We start from the raw sequence: 19,309 nt of genomic DNA on the forward strand, positions 1-19,309 counted from the left end.
TTCTCATTATTTATCTGTAAAGCACTCTGAGAATGTGTATTTCCAGAAGTGTGTCAGGACAGAGAAATACCATCCAAGGCTTCTACCTCAGACTGGCAACTCTCGTGGCTCTTTGCAGAAAGAAGTACATGGGTGAAGCTCTGGGGCCTTGGAAGACATCCTAGCAGATGCACTGCTGACTGAAAGTCTTGGCATTTCATTGAGTAAGTGTGACGAGTCTTGCTTTTCCACTTACCTTCCTCGGGTCTGTCTGGCGTTTAACCTGCCTGCTGAGCTGCCCCACCCCCCAGGCTGCTGTAACTGACCACCTCTGTGGAACTATTCCTGCCAGGATGGATTTCTAACAAACCAACAGAGTTAACTTGAGGAAGGTATTCTGCCTTCCTTCCTCTTCTCTATCCATGGCTCTTCCTACTCCTCTTCTACCCATTCACTACACTGTTTCTTTTTTTTTTTTATGGAAAAGCTTGTTCCTATTTTTATTCGTCCACTTAACATTATATGAAAATAAAATATTCATCCTTTTACAGCTGTTATTTTACATGTGAAAAAAATGTAAAACTAGAAGAAACAAAAATATCATTACACTGTCACAAAATTTGTTGTTTTTAGAACGTTAATTTATTAATTTTGTTCAAACTCTATACTCATGGACTCTATCTTTACATTTTCTGTCATTACTGACTGGTAACCTCCACACACGATCCCATCTGCACAAGCACTGTTCTCACTTATTGTTAACTCTTGCTTTGGCTGAACAGTATGGATTGCACAAACCCCAGCATCAGACTTTTAGTCCTGGCCTCTCCTCTATTATAGACTAGCAATGATCATCTTCACCAAGTATGTACAAGTGTGCAGGACACCTTCCACATACGCTCTAGTTTCTTAATGTGTTCTTTCATCTCGGGAGAATACACCAGGAGGCTCTTAATTATGGCGACTGCGTATCAAATCCGAGTTTGTAACTGTTTGTGCCCACTAAGTGTTTTACATAGAAAACAATTATGAAATTCCTTTTTTCATATTTCCTTCATCAATTTTTTTGTTCATCTGTTGATTTTCCTCCAAAGCTCTGGGGTGGCATATTCTTTAGTATACTCTTTAATGTGACTAGAAGTTTCACATTGTTACTCCTTTGGAAACTGTCTCTTGAGCTTTAGAAGTGACTTCATTAGCCGGGCGGTGGTGGCGCACACCTTTAATCCCAGCACTCAGGAGGCAGAGCCAGGTGGATCTCTGTGAGTTCGAGGCCAGCCTGGTCTCCAAAGTGAGATCCAGGAAAGGCGCAAAGCTACACAGAGAAACCCTGTCTCGAAAAACCAAAAAAAAAAAAAAAAAAAAAAAAAAGAAAAGAAAAGTGACTTCATGTTCTGAGCTGTCTGTTGCAGAAGGTAGGGAACTTCACTGCAGTGCTACACAGTGGGAGAGATTCAACACATGCTTCACCCAGTCAGGGAAGGGCTCAGTTGTCTGCCCTGGGGGTAGCTGCTATAGCTGCTAGCCTTAGGAGAGCTCACCATTCTTTAGCAGCCTGCGGTCCTGTGCTTTCCTTAAGGAGGGGGAATTTCATTGATATGTTTGGGTTTTGGAAAGGTTCCTTACTCTGCCTGAATAGATTTCAGTGTTGGTTTAATATCACTTATATATTTAGGAATTGGTCTAGAAACTTAAAGAAGTTAAAAAATAGACCTATGTTAAGTAGGTCCTCCAGGTCAGCTAGGCCTGTGGCATGTCGGGCAGGTCAGCTTCTCAGAAGGGGTTCTTTTCATTTGCTTATACGGATTTGGATCCAACAGTCAGTCAGTAAATCTTATATATAAGAAAGTGGAATATATGTTGAAAGGAGTATACATAGTGTTAAAACATTTCTATTTATGCAAAAGATTCATGTAATTTTATAAAGCATTTTAAGTGCTGTGTTAGACTGTACTAGTAACAGATGTTCAACCACATGTTTACGTTGTTGTTTTACTGAAAAGTCATGGACTACCTGATATTTTACTTTTAAAACATCATACCAATGCCATCACATTTTAAGTTAGCTTGAATTAGTTATTACTAGAAAAACATGAATAATTTAAAATAACAGAAGGGCTCTTAAAAACAAATAGCACTAATAGAGCCAGAGGATTTTGTTAAAGGAGCCCCTTCAGAATTCCAGGCTCTTGTGCCACTTCTTGTTCTTTTTCTGCAAAGACAGATGGTGTCAGTAATTGCCTATATATTTAATTAAGTTAAAAAGCTACATAGTAAGGGCTTGGCAAAAAACAGGAAATTTTGTGTTATGAGCAAAGAAAGCAAAGGAGCAGACATTGGTAACATATGACAGCATCCCCAACCCCCATATACTCACACTCATATGTACTAGAGTGTGGGCTGCATTTTATCCATCTAATTAGAAGAAGAAGAAGAAGAAGAAGAAGAAGAAGAAGAAGAAGAAGAAGAAGAAGAAGAAGAAGAAGAAGAAAGGTCACTAGGAACATCAACAGCAGCGCTTTTATGTTTTTGACCAACTGAAGCAGAATGACCCTACCTTTGTGGCTCTACCATTTGACCTAACTCTCAATCACTTTTGACATAATACTTGAGTGGTTACTCTAAACCCCCTTTACACTGTTTGCCTGGATTTCTCACCTAGCAGACTGGCTAATCATTGTGAAATTATTATGGGGGCCAGCGAGCAGGAGCTACTTGTAGAAAGTGGTTTGGAAAACTGACTTAACCATTCTTGTGGTGTCTGTTTTCAATGTTCCCATCCCGTGAATCCACCTTCTGGCTTAATGGCAATATGGTGCTCCCAGCTGTGGTATAGTATATGGGCTGCACATTTAAACTTTTAAAGCTTAAAAATGGCTACCACAACACTGATTTTATTCCATTTCTCTTAGTCATTAACATTTAACGATTACCTTATGTGCTGAGCACAAGGATGGAATATATTAACAAAAATAGGAGATGTGTTTTTCTGGCTTTAAGCTGTTCAACTCAATTCAACAAGCATATTGAGGAAATGAAAGAGAACAGACATTTTCTCTGGTGTATGCATGGTGGGGGAGGGCATGGTGCTTACCAAGGAGTCACCGTCAAGCCTGTGCAGTACCAGTGTTTGCTAGGAAAGAGCATAGGCTTCATAGTCACATAAGCCATGGTAGGAACCCTGAATTAGCCACCAGCTGTGTGACCCAGAACATGGCACTGTGGCCTCAGTTTCCTCCTTTGTAAGTTAGGGTACTAATCCACAGGGATTTGTTCTATCAGTACTTTACCTCAGCTCACAGAGACTAGAGGACCAGGCAACAAGTGAAAGGGAATGAATTAAGGTAGGTTTCCAGATACAGCTGAATTTTGAAGGAAGGAAGTTTAAAATTTGCATATTAACAGACAGAAAGGGAAAGACAAGTAATGATGAAGGTAGACTGCAAGAGGTAATCCGAGAGTACATTTGTTGAAAATGGAGTCAGCAATCCTGCTTGTTTTGGAGAGTTCTGTGCATGTGATAAATGAACCCCACAAACAGTGCTAGATCTAAGTGAGACCTGGAGCAAATTATCTTGGGTATAGTCACTCCAACATTATGGTACAGGAAAAATTCAAGTTTGAGTGTTAAGAACAGTTTTGTGGAGCCCATTCAACTCAACAGGAATGGACAACTTGACTTAAAAAATGGGTAGGGGATTGACCATTTCCTAAAGAAGACAGACCAGTGGCCAGTAGACATATGATAGGTGTTCAACTAATTATCAGTGAAATGCACATTGAACTGTGAGATATTTCCTCACACCTGTTGAAATAGCTATTACCATGGTGTGGGTATGGTCCATTCATTCCCCCTCTCCCATACAGAGGATCATGTCCTGGAAGCTTGGTCCCCAATGTGATGAAATTTTTAAGGGTTATGTTCTAGTTGAAGGTAAGTAGTTCATGCGTGATTCATCCATGAATAGATAAGTTCTCTACAGAACAGGTGGTTCTAAGGGAGTCTACCATTCCTTCTCACTCCCTCCCTTAAAAAATCTATTGTTATTATTACATGTATGTGTGTGCATACACAAATGATATATACATGTGCACTTAGGATATATATGCACACACATATATACACACATGTGAGACATGTGAGCCATAGCATACATATGGAAGCCAGAGGACAACTTTCTGGAGTTGGTTCTCTCCTTCCACCCTTATGTGGGTTCCAGAGATCCAACTCAGATTGCCAGACTTGTACAGCAAGCATCTTTACCTGCTGAGCCATCTCTCTGGTTCTTTTACCTCTTGTCTTACCATAACAGTTAAAGGGCATTTTTAAACTAATGTAGATTTCCATATGAAATTAAATTTTGAGACATATTTTGAGGGAAGAGAAGGTGTATATTAACAGGCAAAAGAGGAGAGAGAGAGAGAGAGAGAGAGAGAGAGAGAGAGAGAGAGAGAGAGAGAGAGAAAGGAAGGCAGGCAAGTTGAAATGATGGAAAGAGTAGGAGGTGGGGGGAAGAGAATGCATGGGCATCTGGATGTGCTTCTGCCCTTGAGATGCCATCTGCTGTGAGACCCTCACAGGCTAAGTTCCAGTTCAGCTCCTGAGCCTCCAGATAGGGAGGAGAAAAACATGATGTATATTGTATGAAAAATCATTTTTTCCAAAAGAAGATTCAAATTGAAGAAAGAATAAAAAATGTGATGCTGTATTGCATTGTGACTACAGTTGGTAATACTGTGTGCCTGAAGTCTAGCATACAGGAGTAATCTCTCACAAACAAGACAGCATAGGAGGGGATGGATGCGTTATCACTTGATTGTACTAATCACTCTGCAGTGTGTATACACATAAAATATCACAGTGTGTACCTTAAACACTTACAATTTTTATTTGTCAACTATATCTTAATAAAGCTAGGGAGAAGGAAGGACAGCCTTGCAAGGGAACACTCATCCACAGAAAGTGAGGTGACAGCTGAAGTGGGGGGAGATTGTCAGCTTTATTTCTGCCATGTTAGATGGCAAGGGGCACACCCTTGTGTAGGGAATCTTCTGGTCTTTCTTAGCATTAACAGGAAAGTCCCCCCACCCCCGTGTTCATTGCCTTCCTGAATACTGCAAAATGTGGATCTTCTGAACAGTGTACAGGCAGTAAGCATGCCAAGATTCTCTCTGCCCTGGAAGTGTTTCTGGAGAGAGAAGTGTCTTGGTTATGAAAGGAAATAAGGATGTGAGAGACATTGGGAAACAAGGCTTCTGTGGTTTAGGATGTGAAGTGTCCCCTCAAAATGTTCACCCTCTGAAAGGTTGGTCCTCAACTGGTGATGATGTGTTGGGGAATTCTGGGAACTTCAGGTGGTTGAGTCCAGCTAGAAGAAGCAAGTTGCTGAAGGCAAGTTCTTGAGAGCTCTACTTTTTCTGGGTCCCTGTCTGTATCTCTTTTCTTCTTGTCCATCAGGAGGTAAAGAAACTCCTCTGACATGTGAACCCACCATAAGGTTCTGCCCAAGTAAATGGGGCTGAGAAACCATGGCCTGAACCCTCTAAAACTGGATTCAATAAGTCTTTCCTCCTTTATACTGCTCCTCTATCGGGTGCTAACAGTGACACAGAGGTACCTAAGACAGCTTCACTGGACGGAGGTCTACAGGCTGCCTACCTAAGATCTGAATTCAAGCTTCCTAAATGTCAGGGTTCATAAAGGAAGGAGGTTAATAAAACATTTAAGAATAGCCACATATGGTAATATGGTACATATAATAAAGTTGGCCACTTGTTCACTAATCAATATAAATGTAATTTCACACTATAAAACCTGTCATCATGTCCTTGTGTTTTTTGCTGAAGTTCTCATCACCATTTCATTGTCACTTGTAGGTTGCAGGTCTCTATCACTAACACAAAGATACAATTTAAAAGGGACAAGGCTTTTGTTTTACTGCTTCAGGATCCTGTGGGATCTACTTCCCCTTCACTAGGTATTAAGTTGTGATTAACAGTGTGCCTTTTATAGCATTTAGAAACACTGACTAATAGGCACTTCTGTTTATACCAAAGGCCTATTAAATTTTAATTTAGATATACACTATTAACCCTCTTATATATAAATAAAATACCTTCCCTAAAGAGGAAAAGTAAATCTCATTGAGCTCCCTTTGTGAATTCCTTATATATCTTGAAAACAAAGATAAGGAGCTCTTGCAAATGATATTACCAGAGGGGGACTGAGAGAGAAGTATTCATTCATTCATTTAATAAATATTTATTCAGCATCTATTATCTGCCAGACAGGGTGCTAGGTGCTTGACTTACAGAAATGAGCAAGAAGGAATTATGATGTTTCTGTAGACCTCCGGTTTTGCATTCTCTAAAATAAATGTATTCATTTTTGATGCTTATATATCACTTTGAGATGATAATGCTCAGTGAGTTTTTAAAAATAATGCTAATTCGATTCAGATTCCACTCACAGTTTGAGAACCTGCTGAGGGTCTCTGTGACAGTTTTACATGTGCTTATGGTATTTGATTTAGTAACAACAGCACCTTGTGTCTAGCTGCTCAGCCTCTCAGAACATCCTGTGAGAAACAGGGTAGGAATTCTCCATTTGCTAATGATAGATCAAGGCTCAGTGAGTTGTCTAAAGTATCATACTAGCCAGTGTGAAGAGAGAGGTAGACACTCACAGCATCATGGTGAAATATTTTTAGATGAGTTTTCTGTTGCAGGATGAGACTCTGCATTTTCAGAATATATTGGTTTGATATGCCCATGTATTGAAAGGTCCTGATACAACTTGCATTCAAAGGTGGGAGCCTGAGGATATAATTGTGACATGGATGGATTAAACCATCAGTGGATTAAAAATATGAATGCACTATTGGGAGGTATTAGAACTGTGAAGGTGGGGCCTAGTTGGGGGTTGTAGGTCACTTGGGCTAAGGATGGAGTTTGTCCTCTGCCCCTTGTGCATGATATTCAGCTTTGCTTCAGGCTCACAGCAACGGAGCCAGCTAGCCACAGACCAAACCTCTGAAACTATAATCTAAAATAAATATTTCCTCCCTTTACATTTTTTCTCATATATCAGCAGCAAAAAGTCTGACCAATGTGATATGGCATATGGTCTGATATTTGTATTTTCTCACAGTTTTTATCTTGAAATAAATCTTGTCTTTTGTGACTACTCTATTGATGAAGAGCCATTATTAAGCACTTGTATCCATTTTTCATCTCAACTCTTTTCTTAAAGATTGGGTTTGGGTAGGGGCAGAGTGTAGTGTATAATTCCTGCCTAGAATGAGCAGCTTTGGGTTCAGTCCCCCACACAGCAAAAAAATGAAACAAAAAATTTAATTTCCTTTCCGTTTCTGTTATAGATTAGTGTTTTAATGTGTGTTGCTTTTATTTATGTTGCATTTGTTTAACTCTGTGAAGCTACTGTGCCTGTCTAAAACATCTGATGGTCTAAAGAACTGAACGGCCAATAGCAAGGCAGGAGAAAGGATAAGTGGAGCTGGCAGGCAGAGAGGATATATAGAAGGAGAAATCCGGTGCAGGGGGTGGGAAAGAAGGAGTGAGAGAAGGGGGAGGACTTCATGGGCCAGTCACTCAGCTACACAGCCAGACATGGAGTAAGAAACAAAGCAAAGTATATAGGAATAGTAAAGATGAAAGCCCAGAGGCCAAAGATAGAAGGGATAATTTAAAGTTAAGGAAAGCTGGAAAGAAACAAGCCAAGCTAAGGCTGGGCATTCATAATTAAGAGAAAGAAAAACAAATAAGCCAAGCTAAGGCCAGACATTTATAAGTAATAAGTCTCTATGTGTGTTTTATTTGGGAGCTGGGTGGTGAGCCCCCAAAGAGAAAAGAGTAAAACAACAATAGTTTTCCATTTAAATATACCTGTCAGCATTCATAAATGAGATTTTTTTCACGAAGTTCACAATTATTATGGCTGAAGAGAAGGCTCCGTGGGTAAAGTGCTTGCTGCACAAGTATGAGGACCTGAGTTCAATCCCCAGCACCCCTGTAAAAAGCCAGGTGTGGTGGTGAGTGCCTGTCATCCCAACCCTTGAGAACTGAGACAGAAGGATCCCTGAGATTTATTGACTAGGTAGTCAAGTTCCAAGTTCAATGAGAGACCCTATCTCAAAAAAAAAAAAAGTCACAGTGACAGAGTCACAGTGGTGCATACCTTTACCTCAGCACTTGGGAGGAAGTATGGGGACTGGCAGTCAGTCTGGTCTGCACACTGAGTTCCAGGCCAGCTGGGACTACATGAGACCCCATCTCAAAACAAAATAAGGGTAGAGAGTGATTGTAGAAGACCACTGATGTTAACCTTGGTCTCCATACACACGCACACACATGAATGAGCAGCCCCCCCTCACATTTACACACACATGAACACATACATACAGTTCACAGTTATCTACAAACAAAGAATTTTTAAATCTAGGATTTCAACAGACAGTACTTTTAACAGTTTGTTTAAATGTTATATAAATCCATATTTATATAAGGTAAAACATGATATTTATAAGACAGATTATCATCTTTCTCTATATGTGTTGTGTAAGTTGGGCTTTTTTTTTTTTTACAACTTCTTCCTACTGAGAACACATTCTTTCTTACACTCCCTCAATCTTAATTATCCCTCAGCTCCCATCCCACCTATTCTGTAAAAACCTCTGTTGATTGCTCCAAACAGAAGGGACCTTGCTCTTATCTGAACGCACACAGCCAGCGTCGTGGCAGTTAAACTGACATTACCTTTTTGATGTCTCTTTTATTGTTCTTTGAATTTGTCAGTTAAGCCTTTCCTTGTGATTCATGTTTCCAGTTTGTCTCCCCAGCTAGATTGTGCACTCCCTGAAGGCAGGCACTTTCCCGTCTCTATTATCTCCGCAGCTTCTCTAGCACCTGCTAGAATGGCGTGTGCATAATAGATGCTCAATAAACACTTGTTTCATTAGTGTTTCTCCTAAACAAGTAAACTCCAAAGATCTTGATTTCCTACAAGTTCCAAAAGCCCTTCTACTAACTAATAATAATTAGATAGTTAAACTAAAGGGACTGCCATTGTGATAACTCTCATGGAAGCACAGAACATGCAAGTAACCTTAATTCATTTTTTAGAGGATGTAAAAAGTCACAGAGGTAATATGCATGCCTAGGAACCTTAAGAGTACAGACCACTGGGAACCTATAGCAAGTGAAACTGGATGATAGATACAAAGTAGCGGACAGAACACATGGCTTGTTTGTCTTTGTTCCCTCAACAAGGGACATCAGAATAGGCCCTCAGAATGTGTTTGTTCAAAGAACATGTCAATCTCTCCCCAACCTAAAGCTTTTGGGGGTACTTGATGTTCCTCTTAGAACTGTCCACTCTACAACCCTAGGCAGAACCTCTCCCCTTATTCTTTGGTGAGAAGGTCAGATCCTCAATAGGGCTGCCACAAAACTGTCTTCTGGAGTACTGTGTATTCTGAGTGCAGTCTCTAAAGGCCTGGGATTTCCCATCTCTAGTATCCTGAAATCTCAGACCTATTACCCTGCTGGGAACTGTCTGTACCATGCTCCACCACCTCCATTCTCCAGGGACCAGCTCTCTTCCTTTTATTCCCTTACAATGCTGTGTTCTGTCTGATGCTCCCAGTTCTATTTATTTGGTTACTTATTCAGAAGCAGAATCTCAGTATTTAGCCCAGGCTGGATGTCTGGTGTCTATTATTTAAATCCTACATTTCCAAAACCATTCTCCCACTCTGCTACTGTAGACCTCCATTTTCATCTCCTGAGGTTGGGAGGGAATTTTTACTTCCTCTCTGGAGTTAATTTATAGCTGTGGGCTTGTCCTTAGTCACCCCTCTAATTTCTCTGCTTTTCCTTGGCTGTGTCCCCTTTGATTCTATCATGCCAGTATGGTAAATTAGAGGTCCCAGCTGGGGCTACCTAGCACAAATCTGAATGGATGTTGGCACCTAAGTTTTCTGCTTCTCGTGTCTATTCTAAGATGTGTGTATGTAAGTGAAAACATGTACATGAATGTGCTTTCTAAACTAGAACACTCTACACAAATCTCTGATTATCATTACTCATATATTTCTCTGATTAGAAATTTAACAGTCTTTGTTTACTCTTGAAAATGCAAATATAGGGACTAGGGTATAGTTTAGCATATACAAAGCCGTAGGTTCAACCCATAGTACTGAAACAAATGCATGAGTATAAACACATACATTAATTAGACTATAAAGGGAAATGCAGAAAGCACAGGAAACAAAATAGCAGCCATTTTCTCTGTTACTTCCCTAGTCCTGTTGTAAGGAATTGCCACAAGTTCGCTGGTGTAAAGGGGCACAAATGAAAGGTTCAGAGTCAATGGTGGAGTGTGGTGGAGTGTCCTCTCTCTCTCCAGCCCTCCTGCCTCCTTAAAAGGAACCTGTGGTAATCCAAAAAAGGTCCCTAGATAATCCAAGATAATCTCCCATCCCCCATTCATAACAATCACATCTATAAAGTCCTTCTGCCATGTAAGGTATCATAATTATTCATAGAAAATAAAACATACAGAGTCACAGATTATCACACATGTAATCTTGAATAAGTAAAAGCATATTATAGAATATATGTATATACATATATATATATATAATCTCTAAGAGACTTAAAAACATATAAAGTGGAACTATATATTATTTCTGGTGCCTCTGTGTACACTAAAAGTATAAAGATGTATAAAATTGTCAACCCACTAAATGTAAGATGGAAGTTCCCACCTATCCTCAAGGAGGAGGAAAAGCTACATGTTCAGCAAGGGGTACCCAGTGCTGGAGGTTCTGTTGATGTCACTTTATCTTTGAAGTGGGGAGAGGGCATATGATATTGATTGCATGATTACTTAGACCTTTTTGTTTCTGAAATATTTCCCACTACATGATTTAAAGAAAACATGGATAATCTGAGTTATTAGTGAACTATTGGTAGGAAAAAGAACAGATACAAGGCTCTTAACTCATTTCTGGTTATTCATTTTTCTATTTAAGAACATCCTTTAGATAGGTCCAGTCCCTGGACAGTGTAAAATAGTTTCCCAATAAGATATAAGCATAGCAATAATGGACAGAAATAAGAGGCCCAACTAACAACTAGGTTGGATGAGTTTCAGTCATTTAAACTTTGGATGGATGATGTAACTTTGATCCCATTTATAGACAGAAAGCCTGGTCTCCCTTACGTCAGTGTGGATGACACAGATATAGATTTACAGTCAGCTCATCAGAACACAGTGAGTACTGGATGCTCCCTGATCCTGTCTACCACATGCGTGTGGAGGGTATTTTAGTGTCATATATACCAACTGTTCAACTTACCTGCTGCTCTAAGGTATCTGGATCAATAAAAGTCACCAGATCTATAGAAAAGTAACCAATCACATCTCTCTTTTTGCAGGCATTTCCAATTTGGAGACATAAAGAACTGAGAACTTGGGGATCCACTGAGGTCTGAGGCATGGTGGTACCGGAAGAAATTAAGGGACCTTCAGAATGAAACTGGTCCCCCGTTGACAGTACTCTGACTTCTCCATCAGGCTCTATCAACATGTCTACGGTGAGGTTGGTGACACTGTCTGCAGGTGGGTATGCTTCAATCACGCCACCTGGTTGGAAAACCATGGAGTAGATGAAAGAACACAGTCAAGGGAATGGCCCACTTGCAGGAAGAAGAAAAGGTCTATGTTTTGGCAGGAGGACTTGGACTCAGATCTTGCACTTGTCATCTTGGGAAACTGGACAAGTAGTTTGCTTTTCTTTATTTATAAAATGGCTAATACCTACCTCACTGAGCTGTTACAAAGCTTGAGAAATTGTGTCTATGGTATTTAGCCTGGTACTTGACACATGGGAGGGCTCAATGAACAATAGTCTTGATTATGATCATAATTACAAACCCTTTACAAATGCCATACTTAGAACTACTCATTACATTAATGAAGACTCCAAGTATTATGGTCAAATCCCTCAGAGGGAATTAACTTTTCACTGTCCACTGTTTATATCCCAATAACCAGTGCTCTTTCTGTCTAGCATTATTGCTTTTCTCAGGTGTGACAGGTGTGGGCTTTTAGTAGGCATAGAAAATACTGGCCATCATGGTGGTCATAGGAATCCTGTAGAAAACCAAACACAGGGACTGGGTCCTGTTGGTAAAGTGCTTGCCACAAAAGCATGAGAATTTAACTTTAAATCTCAGCACCTATGTAAAAACTGAGTGTGGTGACATATGCCTATAACCTCAGTACTAGAGAGGCAGAGACAGGAAGATCCTTGAGGTTTATTGGCTAGCTCATGCAGTTGAACCAGCAAGTCCTACATTTTGTGAGAGATCCTGTCTCAAAAGTGAGGTGGCAAGCAATCAGGAAGACATTCAGCACCAACCTCTGGTCTCCACATGCATGCACATTCACCACCCCACACACATACACACAAAGGAAAAGTGAACAAGTCCCAGGACTTGCTGCTTTTGAAAACTAAGTAATAGGGTATGATTTCTGTCCATCTCTACAAACCACACTTGAAGCAGTATCATATATAGTAAAATTCTGAGATTTTTAGCAGTTCTTAAAGGGAGTCATAGAAGAGACACTTTCATTCAATGTCTATGAATTTGATAAGGGGTAGCCTTAATGAATGCTAAATTTCAGAAGGAAAATGTTTTTTTTGGGGGGGTGCATAGTCAATCTATTTTATCTGCTGAGTTTGTTCAATACGCTCTTCAAATGAGGTTTGCTATAGTGCATAACAACTGAATACCAGTTGATGGGGGTTTAATAAGAATATAACTAAACAAAAAACAAGCAAACCAGTGAGTCTCTGTGATTCAGCTAACTTGGTGTTTTGGCTGTCACTTATGATAACATATAGGTATCCTTTATGATTTGCAAGATCACTTTGGATACCATGGAGTTTTGAATGAGAAACATCCCCCATAGGCTCACATGGTTAAATACTTGGTCCTCTGTTGGCAGAGCTGTTTGGGGGCTCATGGAGCCTTGTTGGAGAGAGGACATCACTGGGGCTGGCTTTAAGAGTTTATAGCCTTGCCCTACTTGCACTTTGACCTTTCTGCTTCCTGCTTGAGGTTTGAAAATGTGATCTCTCAGTTTCCTATTCTGACTGCCTGCTGCCATTCCTCCCTCACTATTATTAACTCTCCCTCTGGAAGCAGAAGCAAAAACAAAACAAAACAAAACACCTCTTTCTTTCATAAGTCATTTTTGGTCATGGTGTTTTATCACAGCAAAAAATAAAAGAGTAACCAATGCAGATGTATTATTTCAAATATGCTTGGTTGTGTTGTCTTCTGAACATCAAGACTTTAGCTAGCCTTTTTCCTCACAAAGCAACTGGTTTTTTCCAAAGTCTTCTTGTCTTTGATGTAAATCTATGACAATGTAGAAATCAAATCTGGAGTACATTTTGTGGCCATAAGCTTACTCAAGAGACTAGAAGTGGGATGAAATAGGCAATGATGGGAGCTGGTGAGAGATGGTAACCTTAGAGTCAGGGATGTGGGGGATGTCCTGCTCAAGCCAGAAAATACACAAGGCCTCCTGCATGCACTAGCTTCAGACCCACACAGAACCTTCAGAAATGCATTACAGATGACAGTGGTTCTCAACCTTCCTAATGCTGCAACCCTTTAATTCAGTTCCTCATGTTGTGGTGACCCCCCAGCCAAAAAATTATTTTCATTGCTATTTCATAACTGTAATTTTGCTGTTATGAATTGTAATGTAATATCTGATATGCAGGATATCTGATATGTGACCCATGTGAAAGGGCTGCTTGACCCCAGAGGGGTCATGACACACAGGTTGAGAACCACTGACTTATAAGAACAATGTTTTAAAATACTGAAATTATAGGATCTAATTGTGCTCCCATTCACTACTTATCTGGAGTGTTATTTTTCCCACATCTCTGAGCCTCAGTTTCTTCCTCTGTGAAATGGGTTAATAAAGCCTGTTCTGCTTCTTATCCATAGTATTTATAACATGACTGAGGAAGAAGGAAGGAGGAGAACAGAAGGTGGTAAAGGTGAAGCCTCAGCTGTGGCCACATAGCTCAGGTGAGAGAGTGCTGGAAACTCAGATAAAAAGAAATGGTCTAGAGCAATGGTTCTCAACCTGTGGGTCCAGGACCCCTTGGTAGTTGAACAAGCCTTTCACAGGAGTCACATATCAGATATCTCGCACATCATATATCCCACATATCAGATATTTACATTACAATTCATAACAGTAGCAAAATTACAGTTATGAAATAGCAATGAAAATAGTTTTATGGCTGGGGGTCACCACAATATAAAGAGCTATATTAAAGGGTCACAGCATTAGGAAGGTTGAGAACCACTTGTCTGGAGGAAGGATTTTCAGGCTGACCTTGGATTATGTAAGCTTCCTAATGCTTTGTCTAAGATGGACTTGGAGGTCTTTATGATTTTTCCCTCTTAATTTAAATCCCTTCTAAACTTGTTTATTTGCTTGCTTGTGAAGGACACTGTGTTTCTTCCAATTCCAAACAGAGCTGATTTTCTTACTTTTTCTTTTCTGTCCAGGGGTGCATGTGGAAATTTGTTTATTCATACACTTACAGAGAGGACACTGAAGGTACCCTAACACACATGCACACACACACACACACACACACACACACACACACACACACACACACACACCAACGCCCACCCCACCCCCCAGCATTCCTGTTAGATAGCTGGCATCCAACCTCTTATTTAAATAATTCATTAATAGGGCATCTGCCACACTCTGCCCAGCCAATGTATTCAACAGCCAACAGGCCTGTCCTTTCTGACAAACCCTTTCATACATAGGGCTGAGTCATGCTCCTGATGAATAGACCCACTGGCTCTGGCCAAGACTCCTGCAGAAACCTGGGGATAGACTCTTATGGGCTCTTCTATGTGTTGGCAGATCATTTGGGGTGATCTAATCTTTTGTTCCATGGGCTCCATGTGCTTCAAATAAGGGTTATAGCAGTACCCACTCATGAGATTGATAGGAGGATGACATAAGTTAATATGCATCTACTTAGGATGATATTGGCATATAACACCTACTGTGTGCTCAGTGGATCTCATCACTGTGCTATTACCATCGCTGTGTTGTCATTATAACACGATAGCATTAGCAGTTTATCGTCATATATTGAGGCCAGTGGACTATTATCACCATCGCTTGACAGCAGCAAGTAAATGTGTGAAGCTGATTATGTGGGCCTTATACTGCAACCTCCTGGAGAGGGAGAGCCTTTGCCTAGATGTGTCCTTGTGTGGCACCCCAGAGGCCTCTAGGACTGCACGTCAACTTTGTTCTGTTCATCCCCTCATTCATAATTGACTTCCCAATGTCATTACAAAATGAGAATGAGGAAGGAGAGGAATATAAAAAGAATGGAGGCTGGTTTTATTCCTAGTCTATAGAGGATTCTGGTTTGAAAATGTTACCTTTCTGAGCTAGGCCATTTCTGCTCTCCTAGAAAGTGGGAGAGGAAACTAGGTTTAGTAAAGGCCTTGATTCATCACTCTGTGATAGACATGTTTCTGTTTCTATTCCTGAATTTTCCCAACAACCATATTCATAAGTAACTGAGAAAACTGGGTCTCTGAGGATTGACCAAGGTCACTTGTGGTTCAGATGGAGAGCCTTCGCTCAAGACAAGTCTGGTCTAAGAAATGCCCGGAGTACTAAGTTCTGGATGGCATGCTTGGCATGCTCAGTTCCTATTTACTTTAGAGGCTGGATGCAAGATAAATATTTAGTCAGTGCTTGAAAAAGAACAAAGTCAGCGGCAGAACATTTCCTAAACCAACACCAGCTAATGCAGAGTATTTGAATTGGCCCTGGCTTGCCCCAGAACTAGAACCTAAGCTGGTACATACTGATCCTCAGTAGAAACTTTACAGTCTTATTTACCTTGAGAGAGAAACGTTTGGAGGAATTTCCTCCACGTCGGGAACTGTTTCTCATTGACTAGCTGTACGTGCTGTGCTAAAATGCCCGCCAGCTCCTTGGAGATCTTCACCAGAGCTGGCTCCTGCAGAAACAAATTAAATAGAACCACAAGCAATTTTACTACAGAAATGAAAACTGCTTGTGGAGTGATTAAAAACCAGGCCTCCAACAGGCAAAAAAATGTGGTTACTGTTTACCCAGAGCCAGAAAGCCATTTTGAGATTGTTCTATTTTTCCAGCCATTTCACTTTTCATATTTCAAAGTGATTCCCCCTTCCTGAAATCAATGCTAATTGTGCATACTGTCTCCAAAAGGCACCCTGTGCTGGTCTTCGGGAGCCCAGGCTTCAGACCCACTGCAGCCTGACCTGCAGAGAGTCCTCTCCCTGTCCACTTTGAATCTCAGTTTCTCATTCTGTAAAATGTAGAGCTGAATAGCTTGTCCCTTAGCTCCTTAGACGAGAACAGCTTTTTTTCTAGGAATCTAACTGTACTTGAGCCTAGGAGGAACAATGGAGTTGGGCGGTCTTTCTTTGGCACTCTCTTTAGTCTGTGCCCACTCTTGGTGGGCAGCTGCCTTTGATAGTGGTGGAAGGGAAAGCCTAAACTCTTGGCTGAAACTGTAAAGGTGACAGCCTAAGTTTGGGAACATGTTCTATGGTCAGCCATAGTCAACCTGAAGTCCTTGCAGATCATAGTGTCACCTGTCTAGCTGTCTAGCTGGCCCCGTCATCGATGAGATGATCCAAAGACAACAGAGCCTCCCATCAGGAATGAAAACAGTAGAAAGCTCTCTAATCAATAGGAAGGCTATCTTTTTCTATAAAAGGTGTGACTTGCTATGATAATTTCTTTTCTATCCTAAGTTATAATGCTCTGAAGACTCACTAAACTTTTCAAATGGAAGCCACAGTTCAGACATTATTTCTGTCAGATGCAGGGCAGGGCACTGCATACAAGCACTTTTGGTGGTCAGTATTCATGTTATAATGCACAACAGGGACAAGCAAAGCTCTAGCTTGCTTTGGGGTCCCAGACAAACTATGAATCTAAGAGTGAACACTGAGTAAATTGTAAGAATCAGCTCTAGGGATGGGGCTGGTTGTAATCCTAGAAATCATCTGCATACTCATTTTTCCAGTTTCCCTAACATTAAAAATTGATTGTCCTTTATCCTATGCCATCTCCCAACTCCTTAAAACATCTGGTTGATTCTGTTTCAACGCCCACTGAAAATCCAGAATAAAAGACAAACATCTTAGAGTATATGATAGGCAGGTCCAAATAATCTGAATTGTTTCTAACTACCCAGAAACTCCTGTGGGTTGTGTCATTAGTTAGTTTTAGTAAGTGATTGACGTACAAAACGAAAACACACTCAGAAGCAGAGTGCTCTGGCCTACCCCAATTTCAGAATGATTTGCCAGCACAAGGTACAGAGTTCTGCTGGAAAGAGCTGGGGAACCCTGCTCTTGCAGTAAACCTTTGCCTTGTTATGTGGAAGCAAGGACAATGCCAGTCAAAGCAATGGGCCCTTCCCCACTTCATACCCTGTACACTGTACATTTACTGTCACTGTTACTGTAAATTTACTGATGGTGTTGAAGCTTACTCATGTGCAAATCATGAGCAAACAGCTGCAGCTCAGGGAGCCCCTCTGCTCTCTGAACAGCCCACAGTCTCTGGTCTCACACTTGTCTCAGCTCACATTCTGCTCCGTGAAAGAAAACTGTCTCTGAAGGGGCTGGGGGTGGGCAGTGAAGCCTAGCTTTAGATTCTGCCCCTTTCTGGAAAATGATGCCAGAGAAAAGAAACCTAACAGCCCAAACCTCTCTTGGAAAAGTGGAGAATTCTCTTTTTTTTCTGCCTTGATTAAAGGGCCTTTTCTGCCCCTCCCCCTTTTGAAGGGAAGTTATATATTCATTTAAGTAACTGCAGGAGAAGAAAAAAATATGTGCTGGGGGCTGTTTTTGCAAAGGGAAAATGGAGAGGAAACAGTGAAGGCGCAGATGAAAAGCCCTGCAGCTTGATTTGGAACCTGTGTCTCCATTAGCTTGAGGACCAGGGAGGTGCCAGCTCTTCAGCAGGAGACTAAGTATGGCACACAGGTCTGCAGTTGCCATGAGGACGCCCATTACTTTGTATGCTAACCTCCAAAACAAACAAACAAACAAACAGCCTCTGTGATATGCCTGGTCTCTACTAATACAGTCTTGCCTCCCCCAGACTTTCTGTCATCCCCCCCGGAGCTCACTCCTCCTCATCTTTTATTCCCAGAAGCCTTCCCCCTCTGCTATAGTCAGGTGTCTTTCTCAACCACTCACATATCCTCTAGCTCTTAAATGACAAAGACATTAGCTTAAAGGCAAACTTCCCATGCCCAGGAGAAGAACGCTCCATGTTTGCATAATGAATCATGATAGTATTGAACATGGGAGATGGTCCTTAATAGTTGACGCTACAGAATAAAAGAAGATGTGAGCTGGGCGGTGGTGGCGCACGCCTTTAATCCCAGCACTTGGGAGGCAGAGGCAGGCGGATCTTTGTGAGTTCGAGGCCAGCCTGGTCTAGAGAGCGAGATCCAGGAAAGGCGCAAAGCTGCACAGAGAAACCCTGTCTCGAAAAACCTAAAAAAAAAAAAAAAGAAAATGTGAATCTCTCAATAGACCTCCTCCTTACTTCCAAGGAACCACCTGAAGGACTGGCTACTTTAGAACCACCAATTCCTCTTGGGTGGATTTCACAGGACTCCCTGCCTCTGAGGGCTTCAGAAAGATAAATGAGGTGACATATATGGAGTGTCACCTCAGTTGCGCCATGTGTGAGAACCAATAATTAACTTACAAGGCTTCTGGACACAGTGTCAGGCTGCCACTACTACTTCTGCTTACAGAGTGAGCCATTCTGCCACAATGGCAAGCACTGCACTGTGCACAAAATCACAAGGAGGTAGATTTCCAGAAGGGAAATCTGCTCCAGGGGTCTGGAGGATGCCTCGTGTGCCATCAGCTGAAGGCGCTGACAGGGCAGCATTCAGTGGGGAAGCTGGGGCATTCAGAGGCAGCTTGGGGTCATGATTAGCTCTCTAAGAAAAAGACATGGTGAAGAATAAGAGGGGCCAGAGGGGGTAATATTAACTATCTAATTTCTTTCTAATGGGATGTCTAAGTCTTAAACTAATACCTTAGTACCTATGGCCTTAGTGCCAATGAAGAGAGACTTGTTCCCTCACCTCTACAAAATAATAACTATATAATGATGTTAATGTGGGGCTTGTAGCTCATA

General features: G+C 41.1%; 1 protein-coding gene and 1 long non-coding RNA gene across 2 annotated transcripts in view; one reads left to right on the forward strand and one right to left on the reverse strand.

Moving 5' to 3' along the window:
- The window catches only part of LOC128125802 (uncharacterized), a 96,311-nt gene that overhangs the window by 66,754 nt on the left and 10,248 nt on the right, over nt 1-19,309 (forward strand). The window contains exons 3-4 of the long non-coding RNA XR_008223232.1: nt 11,440-11,623; nt 14,035-14,118. This is a non-coding gene — a long non-coding RNA (uncharacterized LOC128125802). The remainder of the gene's footprint in view (nt 1-11,439; nt 11,624-14,034; nt 14,119-19,309) is intronic.
- Nucleotides 1-19,309, reverse strand: part of Iqch (IQ motif containing H) — a 184,749-nt gene that overhangs the window by 41,720 nt on the left and 123,720 nt on the right. Inside the window, exons 16-17 of the mRNA XM_052763476.1 lie at nt 15,986-16,106; nt 11,361-11,647 (exon numbers count right to left, since the gene is read on the reverse strand). Of these exons, the coding sequence (XP_052619436.1) occupies nt 11,361-11,647; nt 15,986-16,106 (408 nt within the window). The remainder of the gene's footprint in view (nt 1-11,360; nt 11,648-15,985; nt 16,107-19,309) is intronic.

The sequence above is a fragment of the Peromyscus californicus genome, unplaced genomic scaffold (genome assembly GCF_007827085.1).
Source record: "Peromyscus californicus insignis strain IS unplaced genomic scaffold, ASM782708v3 Scaffold_11__1_contigs__length_118956290, whole genome shotgun sequence".
In the NCBI taxonomy this organism is placed as follows: domain Eukaryota; kingdom Metazoa; phylum Chordata; class Mammalia; order Rodentia; family Cricetidae; genus Peromyscus; species Peromyscus californicus.